This window comes from Salarias fasciatus, chromosome 4 (assembly GCF_902148845.1).
Source record: "Salarias fasciatus chromosome 4, fSalaFa1.1, whole genome shotgun sequence".
NCBI lineage: Eukaryota > Metazoa > Chordata > Actinopteri > Blenniiformes > Blenniidae > Salarias > Salarias fasciatus.
In genome coordinates, this window is record NC_043748.1 from 20,216,116 (window position 1) to 20,240,704 (window position 24,589).

The window sequence follows — 24,589 nt, forward strand, 5'->3', positions numbered from 1 at the left end:
TGTTGGAGCAAATCTAAATGAGCGACTTTTTAGCTAGCATGCTAAAATTAGCATGTGCAACATTTTTGGTAAACAAGTACAGTAAAATATCTGCATGTTCTAATCATTTAAATGGCAAATAAAGCTGAACGTTGTCATCATTATTACCAGTATGATCATTATTATTAACACTGCCGCGTCGCGGTTTTTCCAAAATGAAGAAAAGCTGCAGAAGTGTTTCATGTTGTCGGATCTTCCGTGACCTTGTGTGTCTGTGAGACAAGAGAGGGAAACCTCTTGTCGTGGCTACAAAAAAACTGGAGAGCAAAATAAATGGACTCAAACACTTTGCCAGATATTTGCTGGGTTTCTCCCACAGGCGTCCTCGCGTCGCACAGTTGGAGTGGCCATTTTGTTCCAAGTTGAGAAAAGTTGTAAAGGAGGTCCACTAAAACAGCCTTGTGTGTATTTTTTAATATATTCTTCAGACATACTTTTCAGTCAGAAGCTCGATAAAGATTCTTTATAATTTATTTCTTTGAATGAAAATATATTTACGGTATATATAATATGTACGTTCGGTCCTTTTTATATCTCTCTTTGTCCGTTTGTAAGCCACAGGATTGTTTCTTCTCCCATGATAACCCGCTCTGTTCCTCCTCCAAAGACGACAGCATCCTTTTTAAGTGCGAAAGAGAAAAAAAAAAGTGAGAAGAAGAGAGTGAAAGCACTCTGAAAAATAAAACAACTGTTGTTCTCTCTCTTGTTCTCTCCCTGCAAAGTGCTCGTCTGACGCATGTGTTCTGGACAGTATCGCTGCGGCGCTCTAATTTAGCTTCCTCTGTGTTTTAGCACTTCCTGGAAACCTGGGACAGTACCGCTCACCCCAAACATTGTTTGTTACTCAGCGTCTCTGCCAAGCGCTAATCTGACAGCATGTTCAATGGCCAATAGTGAGTCTCCCTCCAAATATACACACTTCAATGTGTCAGGAAATATACCAAGCAGACTATATAAATCCTAGAGAGGCTCGCCGCAGTTGGGTTGATGTTGGACTTTGGCAGAGATGGTAGCGCGCTGCACACGTTACTAAACGATTTTGATGTTTGTGGTTAAGTTTGTGTACTTTAGCGTCTGATTTAATTTGAAGAATCGTGCGCAGATGGTGTTGGTCTGACTGGTGCTGATCAGATAGCATACTGTCTCCTTCGATCTGCTTCTCTCTGTCAACAGGCTGACAACCTAAAGCAGCAACTGTGTGAAATTTCATCTGTTTCTGAAATCCGTCCCTAAGGACTGTAGGCTACAATCAGTCTCTTATACTTGGCTTCACAGGTTCTTTCTGTATCAGTTTCTATCCTGCATCCCTTTCTCATTACCTCATGTGTCTTTCTACCCTCGCTTTGTCTCAGATTTGAGTCTCTTGCACGTTTTCTTTGGAGCCGCTCTTGAAAAGCAGTGGCTCGTTCTGGCCTTTACCCATGAGGCCTTTCAGGGAACTGTGGAGGCCCAACTGAGGCAGGGGCATAGTGGAGGGCAGGGTTCCACCTGTGGGGGTTCCTCCTCCGGTGGAGGTTTGGGAACAGGATATGTTCTGTGACTGGGAGCACGGTGAGGGGTTGTTGTTGTTGTTCAGGCCCATGCCGGAGCCCGGACCCATGCCCAGACCCATCATGTTGTTGTTGAAGTGATGGGTCTTGTAGTAGTGGTTGAGGTGATCCGATCGGGCCAGGTTGGGCAGGTTGACAATCTCCGGGTGGTGCAGCCTGAGGGTCTGGCCTCCTCCTATTCCACTGCTCCCGCTCTGCGTCACGGTAGCGCCTCCCGAGATGCCGCTGCCCCGCCCGCTGGCTCCGGCGCCCAGTTCGTCCTCCACATTGATGATCTCAATGGCGCGGGCGGGGCCGTGGTGTTTGTGCAGCTGGTGCTGTTTCCTCAGCTTGTAGAACACCACCAGCATCACCGCTGCCATGAAGGTAATGGCTACGAAGCAGCCGATGATGATCTTGGTGGTCTTCATCACGTCGTCCAGGCCCGAGTAGCCCGGCTCAGTGATGGGCACAGTGAAGGTGGGCCGAGTGGCCCGAGGAGACGAGGACGACCAGTCGTTACCCAGAGAGGAGTCGGTGGTCGAAACACCGTCCGGCCACATGTCTGAAGGGGTGGGGCCAGGATGAAAGCGGATGAAGGTCTCATTGATGGAAATCAATGCATAATCGTTACCTCCTCCAGCTTCCACTGTTTCCACGGTGACCGTTGTGAAGTAGGTGTAGTTGACACTGGCATCAGCAGCAGTAACGTTGAGCACCGCCGTCGCAGTGGTGTTTCCAGCAGCGTTGGTGACCATGCAGGTGTACTGGCCCGTGTCTCTCAGGGTGACATTTGTGAAGTTGAGCGTGCCGTCGTGAAGAACCGATATCCTCACCCTGTACGAGCCGTGGGTCATTAAAGTGCCATTGGGCGTGATCCAGTTGACAGACGTTGTGGATGTGCTTGTGCGACACTTCAGCTCGGCAGCCATGCCCTCGGTGACGTTGAGGTCTGTCGGTGGCTCCACAATGACGGGCGCATAGCAGGTGAAGTGACTCTGGTCCAGCTCCCCAATGTACTTTCCTTTTAAGAACGGGGGGGCGTGGCAGCGGGCGCAGCAGGTGGTGTTGCTGGGCACCGTCTCCTTCAACCACCAGCTGAGCCAAAGCACGTCACAGTTGCAGACCCAGGGGTTGTGGTTCAGGTGTACTCTTTCCAGCTGATGAAGGGGGGTGAAGAGGTCATGGGGCAAGGAGTGCAGGGAATTGTGGGACAGGTTGAGCTCCTCCAGGTTTTTCAGGTCGTCAAAAGCGTTGCGCTCGATGACTGACACCTGCGAGTGCATTAGCCACAGCTTGCGGAGAGACACCAAGCCTTGAAAGGAACCGGGACGGATGATCTCCAGCCGGTTTCCCGACAGCTCCAGCTCCTCCAGCCGAACAAGGGCAGTCAGTTTGGGAATGTCTTTCAGTCCACACATGCCCAGGTTCAGGTATCGCAGGTTGATGAGGCCCACGAAGGCTGCATCCGAAATGAAATCCAACTTCTTGAGCTCCCCCAGGTCCAGCCGACGCAGCGAGGGCACGCGATGGAAGGCATAGCCTGGCAGAGTCTCGATGGGGTTGTTGCGCAGCCACAGCTCCCGCAGCTTGCTGAGGTACTCGAAGGCATGTGATGGCACCAGTGTGAGGCGGTTGTCGAACAGCTCCAGTGTGTTGAGGTTGGGGAGGCCATTGAATGCTCCAACTTCGATCTGACGAATCTGATTCTTGGAGAGTTGGAGGATCTCAAGATGCCTCAAGTGCTTGAAAGTGTCTGACTTGATAACCTGAAAGGACAAAGAGGGACACGATTACGATCAAGATTATAGGACAACTGATGTGTTCGACGTGTAAGACGAGAGTTTAGCAAATTAGAGTGGAGATTGCATGTTTTCCACAGGTACATGCATATGAAGGTGCACATTCCTCTAGCACTTAAATTAGTATTGGTGAGAAAATGTTTGACTATTTATGGTTTGTTGGAAAAATAAATTTAGATGTAGATATTTCCTCTTTAAGTGGTCTGTTTTTTTCCCCTTTGTGATCACCTGCATGGGCTGCAGGTGAGAGAACAGTCCCACCTGAGGTCAGTCAGGCTGATTGGAGCTGCAGGATAAAGTGTGTGTGCTTGCTGCAGTCTGAGAGAGAGTGTGTGGCTTAGGAGAGGTGCAGCTGTGAGGAAAGTCAGTGTTTTTGCTCTTGTAACCTCTTGTTTTTCTCTGCAGAAGAAATTTTTGGAAGTTTGATGGACTGATTATTTTGTCTTGCTGGTTTTTTTTTTTTTTTTTTGATTCAGCCAAATAAATGTTTTCTTATTTTGAGAACCTTGGACTCATTTAGGCTTTTTTTTCTTCCGTTCACACTGCCGCCATCCTGGATCATAACAATTAGTAACCACAAATGGACATGATCGCTCGTCTTGATGTGTTTGATTTCCAGGGTGTGCGCTGCTTTTTGCCCAAAAGTCAGAAGGGATTCTCCAGTTTCCTTTTAACCCAAGCAGGATAAGCTGGATAGACGGATCTCTGTGATCAACTACTATGATGACGACCGGCATGGTGGTCAGTGTTACAGTGGCTAACAGTGAAAATATCCCTGGGTGGGCTGGTTTCTCCCACATTCCAAAGGCTTTTGGGTAATCGGTGACTGTAGGTCATCTTGAGATGAGTTATGTCTCTTGTTGTGGGTCTCTTTGTGTTTTCCCTGCAATAGACTGGTGACCTATACAGGGTGTAGCGTGGCTTTCACTTATTGTCATAAGGGATTGTCTTCAGTGCCCTGTAGGCCTTAGGTTGGAAAAATCACTATAGAAAACGTGTGTAGAAATACTATCATGTGAAATCAAAATTTTCCCAAACACGTCTTTTTCTATCATGTTAGCAAATCTAAAACACTATAAAATAAATATTCCACTGTCAAACATGATTACATAATCAGGAAGGGGATCACAGAGTTTTTCTGAAGCTACCAGCTCTATTTACTTTGATTCATTATAGAATCGTGAACAGCATTGAACCTCTAACAGATGTGCAGCCCGAATTGTGACATGTTAGTTTTCAAATTGATGTGATTTGTTCGACATTATTAAACCATGTGAGAGGGGAAAAAAAACATTGTCAATGAGGGCATGAATGAATGTTTAAATAAACCACCCATATAAGGATAAATAATTAATATCCCTGCTTGTGATGATAAAAGCTGCCACTTCCACCCCGTCAACTATTGCTGCTATCTCCGTCTCGCTACAGACACCAGCACAAGTCGGCTGAGGGTCACCCTGTCTCCCTGACTGACGGCGGGGAATTTACAGTGAGGTGCTGTTGGGGCCGTAAATAGTGGTGACGGTGTAAAGCCTGACGGAATAACTCTAACTTGCCACGGGGTGCAGGCCTGGTTATGTACGTTCAGAGAAAACCAGCAGGCTCAACAGGAAGGCCAGGCCCAGAATCGAACCCACAACCCTTTGTTCAGAGCAGTAAACGCTACATCAGGGAAGGACCCTGCATGTCTTCGATCCTGCTTTAAGTTTTGAGGAGAATAAAGGTTGAAATTGATTTATTGTGGTCGTTTCTACAATCCTAAGTAAAATAAAAAAATTCTATTTTGATGTTTAAAAAGCGTGTTTTTATAATGTGAACATTTTTGAAAAATTAAACCGATTTCCTATTCAGAATCTCCATACTTTTCATTTTACACAGTAATAATGATCTTTCCCTCCTTTTCTTAAAGGACAATACTAAAGATGTGTGTGCCACATCTGGAAGCAGAAATACCACCACTGGTCACAACTGGGACGTCGGATTTGCATAATTGATTGATGGATGAAGAAAACAAAGTAACAAAACAAACAGACTATTTTGGTCACACTGTCCTTGTTTTGCTTTGATTTTCAAATGTCAAACTCATTTCAGTTAAGATGCCACGGAAAGAGATTTTAAATCAAGAGTTTGTGAAATAATAACATAATACTCTTTAAATACAAGCAGATTTAAAGATTTCCTTTAGTTTCAGTGTGAAAATATACAAAAACATCCTGAAAATGTTCACAGTGAATGCACGTTTTGGAGGAGGATCCTCAGCTGTGCAGTTATGTCGACATACTGAAGTTTCTTTTTTGACATGATTTAGACCCGAGTGCAACTTAAAGCTCCTGAAAATACTGGAGAAATCTTTCAGTCTGAGGATTTACTGCGGTTTATGCTAATGTATGTTTGTGTAATTTCAATTACGTAGACTGGCATGAATCCTCCCGTGGAGCGGCCGTGGCTCGGTTTGGAGGTTCAATTCCCCACGTGTTTGACACTCCTGTTCCCAAGCAAGGAAAAAAGAAAACCTCCCTTCAGTTCAGCTCTGCGCTGTGACAGACCTCCGCTAAACCCAGTGTCAACCCTGACCTTATTTGAACGCCTTCAAAGTTTTCCAGGCTGAGACTCGGTGAGACTCGGGGGGGCTTATTACCGCAATCCGCCGCTAATAAGCTGATTACCGCGGTTGGACTGTTCACATGAAGCGTCACGGAGGACAGAACGCTTCACGTGAAGGAATATGTCTGAATAAACACGCAGGTCGGAGGCAGGAGGCGGTGGCCGACCCCGGACCCTCGGCCCGGTCCGGCTCCAGCTCATTTGGCGGGAAGTCAGAGACGAACGGCTCGTGAACGCCGCTAAAAGCCCCTGAAATCTCTGACTGTTTGAGATACGTGTGGCCAAAGCCCTCAGTGAGACACAGAGCCTCCTGGAGTCGGGCCATCGCCTCTCTGTATGTAGAGCAGGAGCAGGGGGAGGGCGAGCTGGGGGGGGGGTGGCTGATAGGCAACGGGGTGGGAGGGGGGGCGAGGATGTTAAGAAGGGGTGGGAGCTGTCAAGGCTTTACTCTCAGGGTACTCAGTGGAGGAAAAAATAAGCCAGAGAATCTAGGATGCCTTCAGGTGTTAAAACATTTTTAGATTTTTAATCATTTCAAGCGCGGCTGCAGGATACAACAAACCCAGTCCAAATTCCGAGGCTAAAAACGCAACAAATGCTGTTATTATTTCTTTATTTTTACCTCCTGTGTTAACAGGCTCCGAATCAAGCGGCGTGATGTCCCACTTCTGCTCCGTTAGCATCACATAATGTTTAATAAGACGTTTTCTCAGAGGAGCGGAGGACTTTGGGAAGGCTCTGTCCGGCATTATGAGAGCTGCACTGGACAGTTTTAACAATGTCTGGGACGGCCCAAGAGGAGGGGGAACGATTTCAAGAGCAGAAATGATTTCAAAAAACACGTAAGAAGAAAGAAATGCCCTCAACTCCACGATGGATCCAATTACACGAAACGCTGAGCGAGTATCGACGGTCTGTGGTTTAAGGATCTTCCTTCATCTTCAGCTGGGAAGCCACAAACGCCGTCCAGGGACCGTGGATAAATTGGTAATGCATACAGAAGGCAGTGGAGTGTCGTGGAAAAACGCGTTGCTTTCAATTCATAACCTATTCCCTCAGCTCAGTCGGGGCTTAAGAACCTTTTTCAAACATTATCGCCGCTGACTTTACCGTCTCTTCCCAGAAATCAAGTTATTATTAAAGAAAAAAACTCAATCAACAAATTAATCCTGATACCCACAAAAGAAAAACACTGGGCATCAAAGATGCATGAACTGGAGTTAAAGGCACACAGGTGTGTGTGTGTGTGAAAGAGAGAAGGAGTGTGTTGGTAAACACTACAAAGTAGGGACACGTTTTCCACAGGGAGGATTTCGAAGTGAGGACCGAGTCAAACGAGGAGCCTGATTATCCTGATTATCCAATATTCATTCATTCATTTGGATGAACTCATGAACAGTTTCTCCACACTTTTTTTTTTTTTTTTTTTTTGGAAAAGTCCCCAACCCTCCCCCCGCACGGGCTCCTCTTCCCCGGCATCTAAAATCACACATTTGAACCAACAAGTTGCTATAATTACATATTCAATCATGAAAATTGCATCCTAATTGAGGAGGGATTAATATAGGGGCATCGCATGTTGGTGATTATATGGTGTGATATTCTGAGTGGGAAATAAGTAATTATGCCAAATGCCAAATCTATTCACACTGTTATCATCGCGGAACTCTTCCTCGTCAATAAAAGCACAAACTGAGGCCACGCCGTTAATTATTTGGTGAAAAAGTTGCTTTCTTGTACTGTTTTTTCCCATAATCTGGAGGAATGTGTACAAAACTGCTTATTTTCTATTCATAAGTGAAATACTGAACAGCAGTGTGTGTGTGTGTGTGTGTGTGTGTGTGTGTGTGTGTGTGTGTGTGTGTGTGTGTGTGTGTGTGTGTGTGTGTATTGATTGTTATACATCCTCTGAAGAGAAAAATCCTCAATCTGTGATACAAGATCAGTCTCTTCTATTATTAACAAATGGAATAAAAAAACGAAAAATCAATAGCTTTATTAAGACGTGTCAGTGGGCTACACGTGCTGAAAAGAAACCAGATGTTGAAAATGATGAATCTGTGTTTCCGCCGTGCGAGTCGTGCTGTGATGTGACTTCTAACCTCCAGTCAATTATAATCTAATGGAAAAACAAGCAGCTGTCAAAAGAAATCAATAAAATCGTCTAACAACGGGCAAATTTAAAATGCAGCGCGGTATAACTCAGAGAGAGAACCACTGTAAAGAAAACAATCTTCTATGAGATAATTCACTACATAACAATGTTTGTATTTGTGAAAACAGTTTTTTTTTTTAATAAATCTTTTATCATTTGAAATAAACACTGTTGTGTGTTGTGGCAGGATGGGTGTGTTTGTGGTTGGTCTCAGCCTATTGGCTGGGGGCACTATAAAAACCCCTCCCACGTCTGTGTCGCCCTCTGGTTCTTGCACTTCCGGGTTGGTGCTGGCTGGTAGTGGTGGTTCATGAGAGCAGGTAAAGGCTAACATCCCACATGAAATGTATCGTATTGGTTTTGATGAAAGTTACGCCTTGCAGTGTCGCGAGGGCTCCGGGGGGAGCGCGTCAAGCGCATGCCGCAGCAGTTGTAGATCGGGCGCATGGGTCCCGATGGTCCGGTGCTGGTCTGAGCATTTGTCCCGCTAACGGAAGTCGGAAGCGGTATGTCATTGTTTAACTTTGTGGTAATCAACAGGTGTGCAGGCTGTAACAAATCCTTTTCTTATTAGGTTCTGCCCTGTTCGAGCCCTGTTTCCAGCGCAGACACACCACGGCTGTCTTTGTCCTTGTTTCCTTTGTTCTTGTGTTTGTCCGTCCTGGAGCTGCTGCCATGTTAAATGTTATTCTGTGTTGTGTCCTCCGCACGGTGGCGTGTTGGTGTGGGCCAGCCCAAACACGCACGGGACTTTGGACCGAAATTATGCGCGCGCTCCTGTCCATTAAGTGTTTTTGTTTGAAACAATCACTTGAAAGAATGTAGCTGAACTTAACGAGGAATGGAATAAATTATTTTCACCTGGAACCTCTGAACTCCTTTTTGTCATCCGGCGAACCTGTGTAGCCTTTTTAACAGTTTAGTTTATTTCCTGGGGTGAAATTCCCCAGGTGGCGTTGTCTGCAACACCTATTTAATAATTAGATTTCCCCGCTTTGCCACATGTGTGAATCCATGTCCTCAACCATGAATGTGTTTATATGTATGGATGCAGATATTTACATGTATCAATAAGTGATTATGGAAAAATATGATGATAGTGATGATTTTACACACACACACTTTCTTTTTTCAAACTTGTCAAAAATGTTGATAGTATTTCCAACTCTAATTAATGGCTATTGGGAAATATTGAATATATTGAAATATATTGGTTTTATATTTAATGTGAAAGTTTTAGTGTGAAAAAGAAGGATTCTATTGCAGAAGATGATTTTATTGATCAGAAGAGCCAGTTTAACAGAACCAAGATGATGACAACATCTTGTTTTAAATCTTACTGACCTTAAAGCTCGTGTCCGGAGTTTCCGTTCGTTTCCAACGTGTGTATCATTTTATAACGGAGCTTAAATGTGTCAGTCTGGTTCGATACTATAATATTAGCATAAAGCAATATAAAAATGTATTTATGAGCTCCGCCTTCGTCTCATAGACCCCCATGTTATCCAAAAAAGCGCCGGTCAGCTTCAGCCAATAGATTTCGAGCTTCCGCTTTGTCATGCTGTCAATCAACGTGAGCAGCCAGAGAGCACGGCCGCTCGCCCAGGCAGAGGAAAGTTAGCTCCACAGCAGCCGCCGCGCTTACCTCGGATATATCCACTGTCTGCTGAACATCCACCGTAAACAGCTGAACATGGAGGATGCTGTAGGACTCGGAGGCTCTCATTTTCACCCGACAGATAATGAGCGTGCACAATAAAAAGGGCGTGGCCAGAGGGAGGGGGGAACCTCGAGACGTTGGATTAAAAAAAAAATCTCATCCTTTCAAAACTCCGGACACGAGCTTTAACATTAGCATTAGCGTTAGCATTAGCACAAGACTTGTCATTGATAAATGTGGAATGCTTAGTTTTATGAGAAAGCCTTTTTTTTTTTTTGAAACATCAGTAATAATAATGACAACACTGACTGATATGATCTCGTTTGTACTGCTGTGATCAGCAGATAACACTTTCAGATTAAACCATGTTCAGTCCCAGCAGCAGAAAACGCCTGATTCCACTGCTCTGTTTTCAGATCATGTGGTTTTTATTTTATTTTACATGTAGAAATAATGTCCGGATCAATAGCTGAATGACGGAAACCCCCCCACAGCGTGCCACTGGCCCCCCGGCCTCCTCACCTGTATGGAGTTCTCCTGCAGGTTGAGGTATCGCGTGTTGACTGATATGCTCTCGGGAACCTGCTCCAGGTTCTGCCTGGTGCAGATGACTCGGCTGGCCTGGTTGGAGCAGGTGCAGAGGGAGGGGCAGGACGAGGCGGCCCCCACCGGCTGGGGCCCGGCGAGGAGGAGCCGCAGCAGCAGCTGGGCCAGCAGAAAGAGGAGGGGGGAAGGGCCGGGGAGGCAGGTCAGCGTGGCGATGCGCATGGCAACTGGGACATGACCCTGCTCTTTAATCCGGAGGTGCAGGTGAGCTGGCTCCACGCTGGTGGCTTTTCCCCCTCGGTCCTCCTGCGGCCGGTCGGCTAATCCTGCATCCTCTCAGACGCTTCCCGGCCCTCTCTCCGGCTCCCGGCTTTCTCCTCTTGTCGTTTGAACGTAGAAAAGTGCACATAAACAGACGTTATTCCCCTTTTTTCTTGCGCTGCCTGGGGATTTGAGCGAGGCCTTTTTTCTGTGAAGTCGGAGGAACCCGGGAGTTTCTGTGAAGAAGAAGAAAAGAGGAAGAGGAAGCAGATATTAAAGACACTGCAGATAACACAGCGCCAGTATATACAGTAGCTGATCATGGCGAGGGATTGTCAAAACTTCTGTGCAACTGCTCAAATCAAATCCTGAATAATCCCCGGGAAGACATTTAGTGGGGAATCCAATCCGTTCTGTCATTAGCGGCTCGTGGTGGATGTGTGGAAACACGACAACATGTAAACCAGGACGATCACACATTTCTGTTTGCAGAGTCGCATTTAGGATGAAATAAGATCCACTGCTTCAATGTATGGCAGGAGGTCAGGATGTATGGAGGCAGGAAGTCAATTATTATTCCAAAACTGACACGATATGATTCTTCATGCGTGATTCCCACACAGAGGCTCACAGAGCCGAGGGGAGGATGAAGAATGAAAATCAGAAAGAGGATTTTACTGATTAACAGTGAACTCAAACACCGCATGAGGACCTTGAAAACACCCAGACGGGCCCAGGGAGAACATGCAAACTCTCAACAGAAGACGTCCATACTCAAACCCGAAATGCTGAGTCGGAGACTAACCTACTGCATCCACTGCACCACCGTAACGGCAATCAGACCAACAAAATACGAGAGTTTCCGTTTTGAAGAGGGAAAAATCTCATGACTTCACTGCTAATTCTAATCATTTTAGTGTAACATACAAAATACACACGTATGTTTCAGTTGTATTGGAAATGCTTGTTTTCCTTTCTTCGATTCAGTCAAGGAGCTTTTTAAAACACACCTTTGGCTTATTTCATTGAATTTAGGAAGCTACTTGCATAACTCTCCACATATGAACAAACTCAAGGTGTAATGAACTTCATTGGACTGTTACTCTGGAAATAGATTATTCATGATTAAAAGGAAGAGAGTTTCACGGGTGAAATGATAAGAGAGATCCTTGGTGTCAGAGAGCAACGGGGCTTCTGGGACATTTGGTCTGAACTGGGGGAACCATTAATAACCCCGGTAGCAGGAGATAGAAGCCCCCGGACATGTCTGCCATGCGTCCTCATTTGTTAACACTAATTATGCAGGTAAAACAATTAATACGACGATGATACACCGATGTCTGAACGTGCTTCGCTCGCCGCCACCGCCGTTAATTAAACCCACGCTTATCAACGTTGGGGTAAACACTTCCACTTTTTTGGACTCAGAGGTGCGACTAAAACGCTTATTCCATCTCTGTAGGAGTATTGCACCGCACGCCGTCGGGGAGGGGGGGGGGGGGGTCTGCGGAGAATGGTGCAGTCTGCATTAGCGGTAATAGATGGCGGGTCGAGTGGCGCTCCACTCGCCCGGAGAGGCTCCGCTCCCCTCCGCAGGTTATTCAGACCCGGCGAACCTTAAATAAGGCCGTCCGGCAATCTGGACCGGGTTATTAATGATGATGGCCGTAACGACGGGACTCTGACACGCAAACTCATTTGACATGCCGAGCATCCTCACTTGGCACAGTAAGAAAGGAGACGGTGGAAGGAAGGAGGGGGGGATGGAGGGAGGGGGGGGGGCGAGAAGGAGAGAAGGATTATTAATCTGATAGATGACTGTATGGCTGCGGGCAGAGAAGGGAATTATCAACACTACAGTAATAGATGAATACTGAACAGCTGCAGAGAGCGGGCCGCAGAAAGAGAGACAGAGGAGAAGAAAGAGATGGAGATGGAGACAGATGGAGGGAAGGTTGAGTGAAAGAGATGATGAGGGATAAAGACCTAGAGAGAGGTATAAATAGTGGGAAGAGCAGAAAAGAGATCAGTTGTAGGGGAAAAAAATGGAGATAAAAAAAGTAGGAGAGGGGGGAAAAGTAGGGGAGGGAGAGAAGAGAAGACATTAATATTAATAATCTCTCACTCAGCGAGAGAAGGAGAGGAGAGAAGGGAGGGAGGCTCGATAGAGAGATGAATATAAAGCAGACAGAGATGGAGGGAGGGGAACGACAACACACGGATGCATATGAAACACAGGCGAGGAGGCGAAAGACAATACGGAGGGATGAATATGAAACAGATGGGGGGTCCTGGGGGAGGGGGGGGGGGGGGGGGGCTGATCAATAACGTGCACGCACAAGTTCAATGACATCAAAACGCATGCACAAGGGCGCCATGGTAAATCATATCAGCGGCGGCATCGGGGGAAGCGGGACACCAACGAGCTCGACGACGGTTCCAAGTGCAACACCGGGCGACGACGCAATCAAGGACGGCGGCTCTTCATCTGCAGCCCGACGACGACGACGACGCCTAACGAGGCCCTCCAGGTTATTTTTGGACTTAGCTTCCCCCTTTTTTAAAAAAAAAAAAGAGAAGAAGAAAGAAAAAAAAGCTTCCCAGATACTTTTTTTTTCTTTCTTTTTTTCTCTTGCCAGCGAGATCTAAGTGCCAAAGCTATTTCAGGTAGGCAGCATCTAAGCAGAGTCGAAAGGTGCAAAGAAAGACGAGAGTCGGCGGCGGTGGCGGCTGAGGCGGAGGTTAAGATGGTAGCTCAGGTGTGTGTGTGTGTGTGTGTGTGTGTGTGTGTGTGTGTGGGGGGGGGGGGGGGGGGGGAAGAGGGCCCATCCAGAAGAGTGAGAGTACAGCTGACAGCTGGCTCGGGGCTGCTTGATTGTATTTTGCCACCTTCCACGTGTTCCAGTCGTCTCTACCTGTGGCCCTCCCTCCCTCCTGATTGGCTGTCTGCTTTCAGGTCTCTCTTCTTCTCCTGACAGCCGCCGCTCGGAGGCGGAGCCACGCTCCGTCCCTCCTTTACAATGAAAGCTCATTGGTTGAGTTCGAGTTGAAGGGAACCGTCATCTGACCAGACTGTCTCCACCGAGTCAACCCATCACTTCCGTTCAGTCACCACCTCACCACCGCCGCTCACTTCATCCATTCATTTTCACCCCACATCTCTTCTTTACCTGTCTGTCTGGGTTAATCCATCCATCATCCAGCATTCCTCCTTTACCAACATTTCATTTCATCCAGTCATCCAGGTTTAAGCATTCTCAGACCCCTTTCCACCATTTCACCCATTCATTCTGCTCCCTTGTCCATTCCATGCTGCATCCTTTCATTATCATCCCACATCTCCGTCTCACCCGTTCAGTCATTCATGCATTCATTTTCATCCTTCATTTCATCAGTTTGTCCTTATACTGAATCCCTCCCCTCCCCCCAGTGTCATCAATCAAGCTTCATCTCCTTCTACTACCCCTTCATCCATCAGTTCATCCATTCATCCATCCCCTCTCGGTCTTTCTTTCATCCAGCAGTAATTTCATCCATTAGTCGCAGAGGAACAAATCCGCCCCTCGTTCCTTTCATTCCTCTTTCCAGCCCACCTGTTTCATACGTCCCTGTGGACCCCCTCCTGTACCCACCCCTCTTTTCATTAACACCCCATCTTCCCTTCCGCTCCCCCCTCATCATTATGTCTTTAATTCATCCGTCCACCTCATCCATTCCTCGCCCATTTGTCTTTCCTCCGTCTCATTTTCTCTTCATCTTTCCGGCGCCATATGAAGGGTCCATCATGCGCTCGGTGAAAGATCTGCCGAGACCGAAGCTGCGGACTGACTCCAGCAGGAACGGTCCCCCCGGGTCCCCCCAGGTCCCCCCGGGTCCCCCCAGGTCCCCCCAGGTCCCCCCAGGTCCCCCCGGGTCCCCCCAGGTCCCCCCAGGTCCCCCCAGGTCTCCCCAGGTCCCGCCGGGTCCCCCCAGGTCCCCCCAGGTCCCCCCGGGTCTCTGCAGACCGGCTGGTCTCGGCCTGACTTCACTCCTTCATTCAGGATTTACTGGTAACTGAACTCACTCCCTCCCTCCCCTCCTCCACCCCTCCTTCCCCTCCACTGCTACATATTTCCTGGACCCCCATGCCCCCCCTCCTTCGCCCCCCCGCACCCCCTCCACCACCCGTGCGGCGGTTTCACGGCGGCCGGTGCCGGGGGTAAACGCCGCACTGACCTGGCAGTTTGATAAAAGATTAACCTGCTGCAGCGATGCATATTAACCCTTCACCCCCAACTCTTTCTCTCGCCACGGAACACAAACACACAGCAGCTTCCTTCACCCCCCCCCCCCCAACCGCCCCACCGCCCCCGCCCCCACCCCCACCCCCACCCCCACCACCCCTCAACCCTCCGCCACCCTCGCCCCTTTTGCTCTCTCGCTCCGCTCTCTGCATTCAGATCTCAGCCAACAGGGTTACCATGGTTACCTATTCACCACAGTCTCCAACTCCGTCCAGCTGTATCCCACCAGCAGCACGTCCACCCCCCCCTCCTCCCCCCACCCTCCCTCATTAGCACCCTATACACACTCGTATGCCAGGGTCCCTCCGACCATCCGCAGCCGTCCGATCGCTGTAGCTTCAATGTGAAAGGATCAATCGTTTCAAATCAATTTGTCGTGTGTACATGTGGTCGAGCGGAGTTAACAATGCAAGATGAGACATTTAAAGACAAATTAATCCACTCACATTGGGACTCAAGTGACACCAGAGACGAGGCGAAACGCGATGAAGCGACTACGACCGTCACAAAGCAGCAGGCTGCACCGTGGCGGCGGCGGCGGCGGCGGCGGCGAGGCAGTTTAATGCATTTAACATTAATGTCAAGCAACCGCAAATCACAGCCACAAAAATCAAGGTCATCTTTCAAACAGGTGGTGGTGCAGTGGCAAATCTGGAGCCGAACGGAGTCGGGGCGGGCTGTCTTGCAGCGTTAGGATCAGAGGTTTGATCCCTGACTCTGTCTGCGCCGATATCAAAGCCGACCGGTGACGGACAGCGAACGCCGCCTTGCTCTTTGCCTCACCGCTCTGTTCTGCTGAATCAGGTCCGCTCCGGCCAGCCTACCTCAGGGAACACCGTGAGCTGTTAAAGCCACTTAGATTAGGGGCAAAACATCTTCCAGGACGTAAGACGAGGTTCGGCTGATCAGTTCAATCGCTTTGAGATGCTTTAAAGTGAACAAGCAGGGAAGAATGAATCATCTATGTAGAAATGTTCTGGTAACTATGATATCTACGTCTATGTATCCTCTCATTGAGGGATATATCAGAAAAAATCCAGTCGGCCCGACTGAACCAACCTCGATGAATTATTTTATTTAAGCACAACCAATTAGGAGTGGGCGGTATAACCCGTATAACCCGTATGCGATATAGATTTGGCCCTCCATAGGGATTTCGGTCAGACTGCCCAACGGCGATAGCACATTACGTCCTTTAGGTGGCAGTAATGCAACTTTTTAGACACCCGTTTCCCCGAAGAAGTGCACAACAACAGCGATGGCGGCGAGCAGTGAACAGAGGAAGAACTCCTGAAAAATACTGGTGCAACATCTAACTGGACATGGTTTGGCTTCAGAGTAACTTGACTTATGTTATTTAATATTTTAAAACCTACTTCCTGCTTCCATGCTTTTACCATGTGCTAAGGTAACCATTAAGAAACTGTTATGCTGTAATTTATATATACCATCTACAGTCTAAGGTTCAAATTATACCGTGATATAAATTTTAGGCCATATCGGCCACCCCCACAACCAATGCAACCGGTTTTCTTTAAACTCAAACTTCAGAGATTGATGTGTGAAGTTGATACTCTCTGGTTTCCTCCTACAGTCCAGTTTAAGGATAACTGCCTGTAACTTTGAATATATGTCTCTACGTTTGTCCTCTAACGGATCGGCGGCCTGTCCAGGAATTGGGCTGAATGGACAATATATTGTCAAGATTGGCTATTTCTCAACCAAAAAATGCTTTGATGGCCCCCCCTATAGATCAGCCTATACCGCGGCTCAGTCACATACTGAGGGAGGAAGGAGGCTGCAGCCCTCTGACTGCTGATGAGCTTCAGGTGGTCGCATTCAATCACCTCCTCCCTACAAAGGTGCCGGTTGCAGAAGAGAGACTGGAAGACACAGCTTGGGACAGGAGCTGGCTGACCTGGGAGCTGCTGTAGCAGGCATGGGGGGGGGGGGGGGGGGGGGGGGGGTAAAATGGTAAAGTAGAAAACTGTTTGTTCACTGTGCACATCTGCAGCAGTGAACCCGAGACTGCAGGAGTCTGCTGCTACATGCGTACTGAAACGGAGCCCGAAGTCTTGACTTAAATGGTGTTTTCCTCCACATGTTGAGACGGTGCCGAGGGTTAGAGGGCTTTCAGGATCAGCTCTGCACTGATCACTTTACACCACACGTGCATTTTCTCATTCATCCACGCAGGATTCATCTTAAAGAGCCAACTGTTCCCAGACCGAGTCAACTGCTTAGAGAATAACACAAGCTGGGTTTATGAACTTTACCCTTAAAATGCAATGATTCATCCTCTCTCTCTCTCTCTCTCTCTCTCTCTCTCTCTCTCTCTCTCTCTCTCTCTCTCTCTCTCTTTTTGCTTTTTACCATTTTCCTAACCGTAACTGTTTAACAGAAATTGCCCATGAGGAATGCTGCTGTAGCAACATCTGAAAGCATTAAAGTTGGAACTTGCTCATTAATTATTTTGAGTTTCTAAAAGTAGTTTATAATTCATTTCCAGATAATGGTTGTTAATGTGGAGGATGCTGCATTTCATCTGCTCGCTTTGTGTTTAGCATATATACCCTGAAGTCATCTCCAGAGTTCAGAATCGAACTGAATGCAGTGGCTTTCGTCTTCCGGGGTCTCCTCACTGGATCTCGCTCTTCACAAATTAGATCTGCCCTTCCCTCCAAACCGCCTCTGCCCCACGCTGGACATGGCTTTTAATCACCAACAACATGATTGTTTGTGACAGGCTGAAGATTTTTTTGCTTAACAAAGAGTTTAAGGGTCAAGTGAGCGTGAAATGAGGTGAGGCCGGCTCCTCCGCGCTCCAGATAAAAACCTTTTCAGCTGCTTTTACGTTCTTTTCCCCTGTGGATGTAGGGCGGCCGTTGTTTGCTGTTAATTTGTTTACTTTGAAAACCAATTACAGGACTGAAACATGCTTATAATTCACACCTCTTAACAGTGAACATGGAGTCATTTTTTCCGGTTATTATATCATGAAGTCTGAACAGGATAATTATTTCATTCCGGTTTTATTTGGGAATAAATGAATGAAAAATCTCCTCAGGTTTACTTCAATAACTACAAAATACTGTGTAATGCCTAAAGTATTTAAGAAATATTTAAGAAAGTCACTCAAATTCATCTGTGTCTGGAGGCAGGAAAGCGAATGCTTCAGCAATATAGTGTACGTGTCGGTACATGAACTTGGTATAGTTTCAGGTTTTCACAGCCATATAGACATAAATATAAGTAAATGAGTCGCTCAAGTCAAACCAAATATTCTGTCTTAAAAACAGCGCCACAGTTTGCAGAGACGTCTCCCCGGTGCACTTGTTACGTTTTTCCCCCGGGCTTTCAAAGTAGCAGCTCCACCTTTAAATAAAACATTTCTTTCCTACGACATCACATGTATATTCTCTGTGGCATGAAATATTAAAATTGGAGACCGATTTTAAAGCTGCATGACTCCATCAAATGAAAAATTCTCCGTGTCTTGTGCTTCAATTTACACATACCGCGCTCGGCGGTAATTCGGCCTGACACATTTGATTTCTTTAGGATCTTGACGCGAATTTAAAATACAGTTTTGTGCTTCTGAGCGATGCCTGATTGCCCGCCATGAATCTTTAATGCTTGACTTGCAGAAGAGGCTCGGCAGAGTTGAAGAGGTTAAAAGACCCCGATCGTCGTGTGTTTGATCCCCGCTGCAGCCGAATATCCCGCAAAGTTTATTTCATAGAGATTTATGTCAGCCTTTAAAATTTGAGATAATTTCACCCTCCACTCCCCCGACTGTGTGAGACTGAGCGAAAGACGGTGAACGAAGCAGGATGCAGCGTGTTGAGGGGACAGTTTTAACGCTTTAAATAACTCCAGTGAGGAGGAAGTTAAAATTCACTCGATTCCCTTCGATCATCTGTTCTTTTGTATCAGTTTCTTCTGAAGCTGGTTCACCTTGGTAGCCATTTTCAAAAAGTTGTGTTTTCAGTGGCTCCATCATCATGTAAACAGACACACAAAACGCAGTGAAAGATTTCTGTTTCGTTGTTAACTGAAACCTAAAAAAAAATTCTAAAATTATCAACTTGCCTGAAGAAAATGGTGCAAAATATGTATCTTTATTTTATTAAATTTAAAAAAGCTTCAGTAAATTAAACACTTCCTGTGTACCTGGGATTGCTCCGCCCTGATTGTGAACGATAAAAAAAAAAGCAGGAGGCAGAATGAGAAACGAGCGCAGAGACGCGCTGACGGCGGAACAAGCGCGGCGTCGTGCCGACACACTCCTGCTCTCCGGCGTCCCGTCTGCACATCAGCATGGAGGCTCATCAATAACGGCTCGGCAACCCAAGATGGCAGCTCGCGCCTCGTCCGGCAGAACAGGAAAAAAAAGAAAAGAAAAAAAAAGAAGCTCATCATGTGCAGCGGAAGCGGCGCCGTGACCTTTCCTGATCGCGATGCCAATCAGGGGTTTGTTTCTGCAGCGCTGTAACATCTGCAGAAACACACGGCTCAGAAATAAAAAGCTCTTAATAAAAGGTTTCATCCGAAAACACCGACGAGCTCGATGCACCGGAGCACGACTCGTTGGGTTGTATGAAGGACAGAACGCGCGGCGGCCGCTGCTGATTCAGTCGATTCGCTCATTAATATTCAGTTAGCGGTGGTCCTTGTCTCAAATGATGAATATCATAAGGTTTTTCTGATCAATATTCATATTGATCAACTACAATGTCTGAATCTCTTAATCCGACTGAACTCGATGACTGGATTCCCCAGAAAGCAGTGCGGTTTCTGTAATTAATCTTGTGTTTGAGACTTTTAGAGCTCAGCATGTAACTGATGTTTCGAGTCCCCGCGCTCCAGGAAAAACACAAATCGAAGCGTTATTGGCTCTTCCTGTCCGAACCGTATCAGTCTGAAATACAGACCGATGAAGGATGCTGGGAAAGACGGCTCAGTTCAACTCACGAGACCAGAACGCAAGGAAAACAGCGCCAGTAAACACTGACATTAAGACGTGTTATTCCAATCGTAACTCTGCCCCCTATGGCCACCACTGGCACTGCTTCACGCAATCAGTCCCTAAAGTGTCCATGAAATGGACAAAAATGTGAACACAATGCACATAAAAGCCGTGCATAACCAGGCCCTAACAGAGACAGTAACTCCGCTAACGTCAGGTGACGTCCACATTCTGGAGCATCTTCCTCCCGGTGCTCAACAACTGTTTTGTTAATCTCACAACAAAGCAAATTAATATTAATCCCAAACAATGACCAGTCACACATAATGCTGCAGACGTCTGAACAGGACCGCTGTTCATGGTTTAGTCATCCGGTCTGGCAGGACGTTAGTGCATCAATGGGACAGGAGAAGGAACCGGATCCGGATCCGGATCCGCCCCCCCGTCTGTCTCCTCTCAGCTGCCCGGCGGATGTCTCCTCCGACTCGGCTCCTCCGGGCCTCAGCAGTGGGCGAAGTCGCCGGGGAGAAGTACAGTCGGTGTGTATAACAGAGGATCATCCTCCTCTCTTCCGTCTTTGAGGAGATTTTACTGAACTCGGCTGTCAGGACTCAGTTTGGGGGGTTTTGGGTGCTAATCCCTGCGGTCCTCCTCCTGTGGCCCTGACCGACCCACTTTTACTCAAAGGTGGAACATTTCTCACTATTTAAGAGTTCCTGCATGTTGATCCTGTTTGGATGTTTTACCACAGCAAGAGAACAGTCAGTAGTTATGCAATCAGTGTTTAATACATGGATCAATTCTGGAAATTCATCATTGAATTCATTGTAAAACTATTTTCATGTTACAACTTTATGGTGCCTTTGTAGCTTTTGCTGACAGTTTTTCGGGACAAATCAATCACAGATTAGCGCTTTATTGATCCAGTTGGGGAAATAAAAGCAATGCATGCAATTTTAAAAAAGACTGATAATCTTTGAACGGGATACAAAAACACGCCGTTCCAGTCGTTTGTCCATCTGATGTGACTATTCCAGTCAAAGGATGGTTAGAAGATCTAACAAGAGGTCGAGATACTCAAAGAACAGCAAGAAAGAACCTGCAAATTCCAAAGAGACGGCTCCCTTCAGCCAGGCTGGCACCGTGTTTCTCCAGCGAATGCGAGCGTATTATCCACCGCACCGCCCAGATGAGAGTATCCACCGCACCGTAACGGCTCGTCTGTGGATAGAATCATTTTATAACCACTTGAATGCTCGTCTTAAAACAGACCAAGCCCCCCCCCCCCCCCTCCCCCCGCAGAGGCGAAACCCTCGTGGTTGCCAAGATCTCTGAAGGGTCATTAAGTCAACTCAATAACTTCAGTTGTTAAAATTGTATGCACTGATGTTAAATATTTAATGGAATCAAATAAAATCCTTCGTAATGGATAAAATAATGACTAACAAATAAAAGTCCCAGAACACATCATTTTTCCAGCCTGTTTGGCTGTAACTTCCAGGCTGTTTTACCAGATATCGTCACATTAAGCACCCAGTTTACTAAGCTCCTGTGCAAAAAAATGCCAAATCATGCAAACAGATTGAGGCTCTGTTTATACAACGATTTCGAGTGGGAACGAAAAACTTTCATTGCATTGGGCGTCCGTTTAAGATGTAACTTTTTTAACATGGCTCCCGAAGTGAAACGTTTTGGAAATGCTCAAACTCTATATCCATGGAAATGGAGGAAAACTTAAGAGGCTTTAATCAGGGTTACTGATGGATGAATAGAAACTGTGATGGACCGAAGCACAGGAAAGAAGCGCTGTGAAGTGTTTTTCAAAATAAAACTCAAAACAGTCTAAAATAAATTTAAATGTAAGTTGTCAAAATTAAATATATATATATATATATATATATATATATAGATATATATATATATATATATATATATATATATATATATATATATATATATATATATATATATATATATATATATATATATATATATATGCGTGTGTGTGTTTCATGCTATCCTCACAATGTAAGAAAGTACAGGGATCGTCCAACACTCAAATCCGTCATATGTCATATTTGATCACTGGTTACAAATTGAATCCTCCAGTAGAAAACGAATGAAATTCTTCTCCTCCATCAATATTTTCTACACATCTGCAAAAACAGGATTCTGATTCTTTTTAGTGCTCAAGTTGTGCAAGTTGTGGAAACAACTTGCACAACTTTTGCAACTTTTTGTGCAGCAAAAAGCATGAACAACGTGCTCGTCATGTGAAAATATCATGATTTAACCGATCAAATGAAACATGTTAGCATCAGCTGCAAGAATACAAGCACCACCTCTACACTGATCGCCTATCATCTGATTCACACACAAACTATACATCAGTAGAGCCCACAGATCAGGAGAAAATAAGGATTAAAACCTGGAGCTGCTGGTTGACTCTGCAGGTGTCGACATGTGGAGAAGAGCTCGGTCTGTAAATCCCAGCAGAACGATCTTCCGTTCAAAAGAAATTCAAAGCCTTGTTGAAAACCACTTAACAAATTAAAAAAACCAGCTGCAAAGTGTCTGCGTGAAGATTCATTGTTACACTCCGTTCAGTTTGTGTTTGTTCCAACTTTTCCACATCCTCTCAGCTCACATCCGCACCGCCTGACCCAGAGCAGCATCCCTCCACTCGTTCCTCCGCCAGGCCCGCGGGATCTCTTCACTTCCTGCTCACGTCTTGGGTTTTATCAGGTCATCCAGCCAGACGGGTTTCAGACATTTCTCATGATTTTCCTGATTCAAACCAAATTCAGAGGAAACATTTCAGGCTCCGGCTTTTTTTAACATCACAGTGAAAGATGCAAATAAATAAATTATGGTCAAGAACTGGAGTGGAGTGGTGCATTTATGAGTGACTGGGAGGAAAAGTCCCGCTTCCCACTGGGAAACATGCAGCTGGATGCGTTCAGACCAGAAACCTCCTGATGGGAAAGTGAAGATGGTCCGACGTCAGTCCACATGAAGCTGAAACGTTTGTTCATTTTCCTGACTGTTGATCTGTTTTATGAGGACATCTTATTATTATTGTTGTTTGAGAACAGGGAAATGGGAAATGGGATGTTAAAAACTGAAAACTGTCCCAGTTCCCAGATATATGAATGGAGCAAAAACAGCCAAATGGAGCCAAACATTTTTATGTACATCAGTTATGATAAACTGTGAGGATTTCAAGTGAAAATGCATTGGTTAAGAGAAGTTTGGCGTTTATCCAGAAACGGTAGAAAACACTGAAATGCAATTTGCATGCCAGGCCACAAGTTGGAGCTGTTATTTGTAATGAAACCACACACACACACACACACACACACACACACACACACACACACACACACACACACACACACACACATGCTGCAGAGCAGAATACTTGATAATAATGGGAGAACTACATAAAACCGCCCAGTAAAAGCAGAACCAGGACCAGGACCGGGACCGGGACCAGGAGAATCTGGACCGGGAGTCATGACAGTCTGGAGGAAAACGCTGTTCTCATTGTTCATCTACTGACTGTGTGCAGATGAGCTGTTTAGCATGGCTGTGGTGTGTATGCACCGTAGCGGCGCTCCAGGAAAGTTGTGTTTCGCCCCCGTTTACACGGACAAGGAGCGTTCAGTGATTCCACTGTTGTCATGGTAACGGACACCAAAAACGCAATGAAAGTTTTCTGTTTTCCACGTAAAGAACGTTGTTTGACATCCTGCGTTCGACCCACATGCATCTCTGTGCTTCAGGCTGCGTTCACAATCTGGTTTTAATCAAATCAAACTGAACTCACCCTCAGATATCTTCCTGTTTTGTCTCCTGGATTCTGAACTGTGACCATATTCCAACGTGTTTCTCTTGCTTCAGTTCGCTGGATTTGAACTTCAGTTCCTTCTTCCTGGATCTCTTGTTTTGATATTTTCCTACAAACCTTGGTCGAACTCCTGCCGTGTCCTGCGAGCTGAGCGTCTGAGCGGAGGCGGGCCCTCCCGGTCCTGCTCGGATTCCACCTCTCCCTGCTTCAACACCCCTGATTTAATGAATATCTGCTTATCGGGGTTTCTGCAGAGCTTCGCGATGACGCATTCATTCACTCCGTGTGTGTTTGAGCAGGAAGATCTTAAACGTATGCAGGGCTGCAGCTGCGTGTTCCCTGTGGAAAGTGTCTTGTTACACTTCTCATTACATTACAGTCAAATTGTCCTGAAACGTCCCCGGAGACGCCTTGTCTCCGGCTTATAAAGCTGGCGAACATCGGACCTCCAACATGCCTTCATGCAGGCCTGGGAAAACTTACAGAACATCCTCCTCTTACACTTTCATATGAAGTAACGGGTGAGGACTGTAAACCCTTTGGATCCATAAGCGGTGAAGAAAACACACAAAGATGCTGATTTTTAAGCAAATTCAACAAAGGAAGCCCTCCATAAACAGAGAGAAAAGGTTAAGTTATTGTGACTCACATGAATAGAAAGTCTGATGGTGGATGAATAGTCCTTGATGATACCCCAGCCCTTACCCATAATGCATCTGGACTACACTATAGATATAATGTCACCATCCGTCCCTCCACCCAGCTGATCCAGGCTGAATGAGTGAGAGCAGGTTTCAGTCCAATCAGAGCTCAAACAGCTGTTTTTCAACTTCGGATTCGGAGTTGCAGTTGAAAATCGAGGCTTACACAGGAAGAACGTGCAGATTTACA

At 46.3% G+C, this 24,589-nt stretch overlaps 1 protein-coding gene and 1 long non-coding RNA gene across 2 annotated transcripts; one reads left to right on the top strand and one right to left on the bottom strand.

The window, feature by feature from the left end:
- Positions 1 to 1,252: 1,252 nt before the first annotated feature.
- On the bottom strand, positions 1,253 to 10,618 carry lrrc4ba (leucine rich repeat containing 4Ba). Its single transcript, XM_030088932.1, has 2 exons — positions 10,312 to 10,618; positions 1,253 to 3,337 (listed from the first exon to the last, which is right to left on the bottom strand). The coding sequence occupies exons 1-2, from the start codon at positions 10,555 to 10,557 to the stop codon at positions 1,388 to 1,390; spliced, it is 2,196 nt and encodes a 731-aa protein (XP_029944792.1). The 5' UTR covers positions 10,558 to 10,618; the 3' UTR covers positions 1,253 to 1,387.
- On the top strand, positions 6,884 to 24,312 carry LOC115386566 (uncharacterized). The gene is made up of 3 exons (XR_003931310.1): positions 6,884 to 7,104; positions 17,358 to 17,366; positions 24,301 to 24,312. It is a non-coding gene; the product is annotated as an uncharacterized LOC115386566 (long non-coding RNA).
- Positions 24,313 to 24,589: the final 277 nt, after the last annotated feature.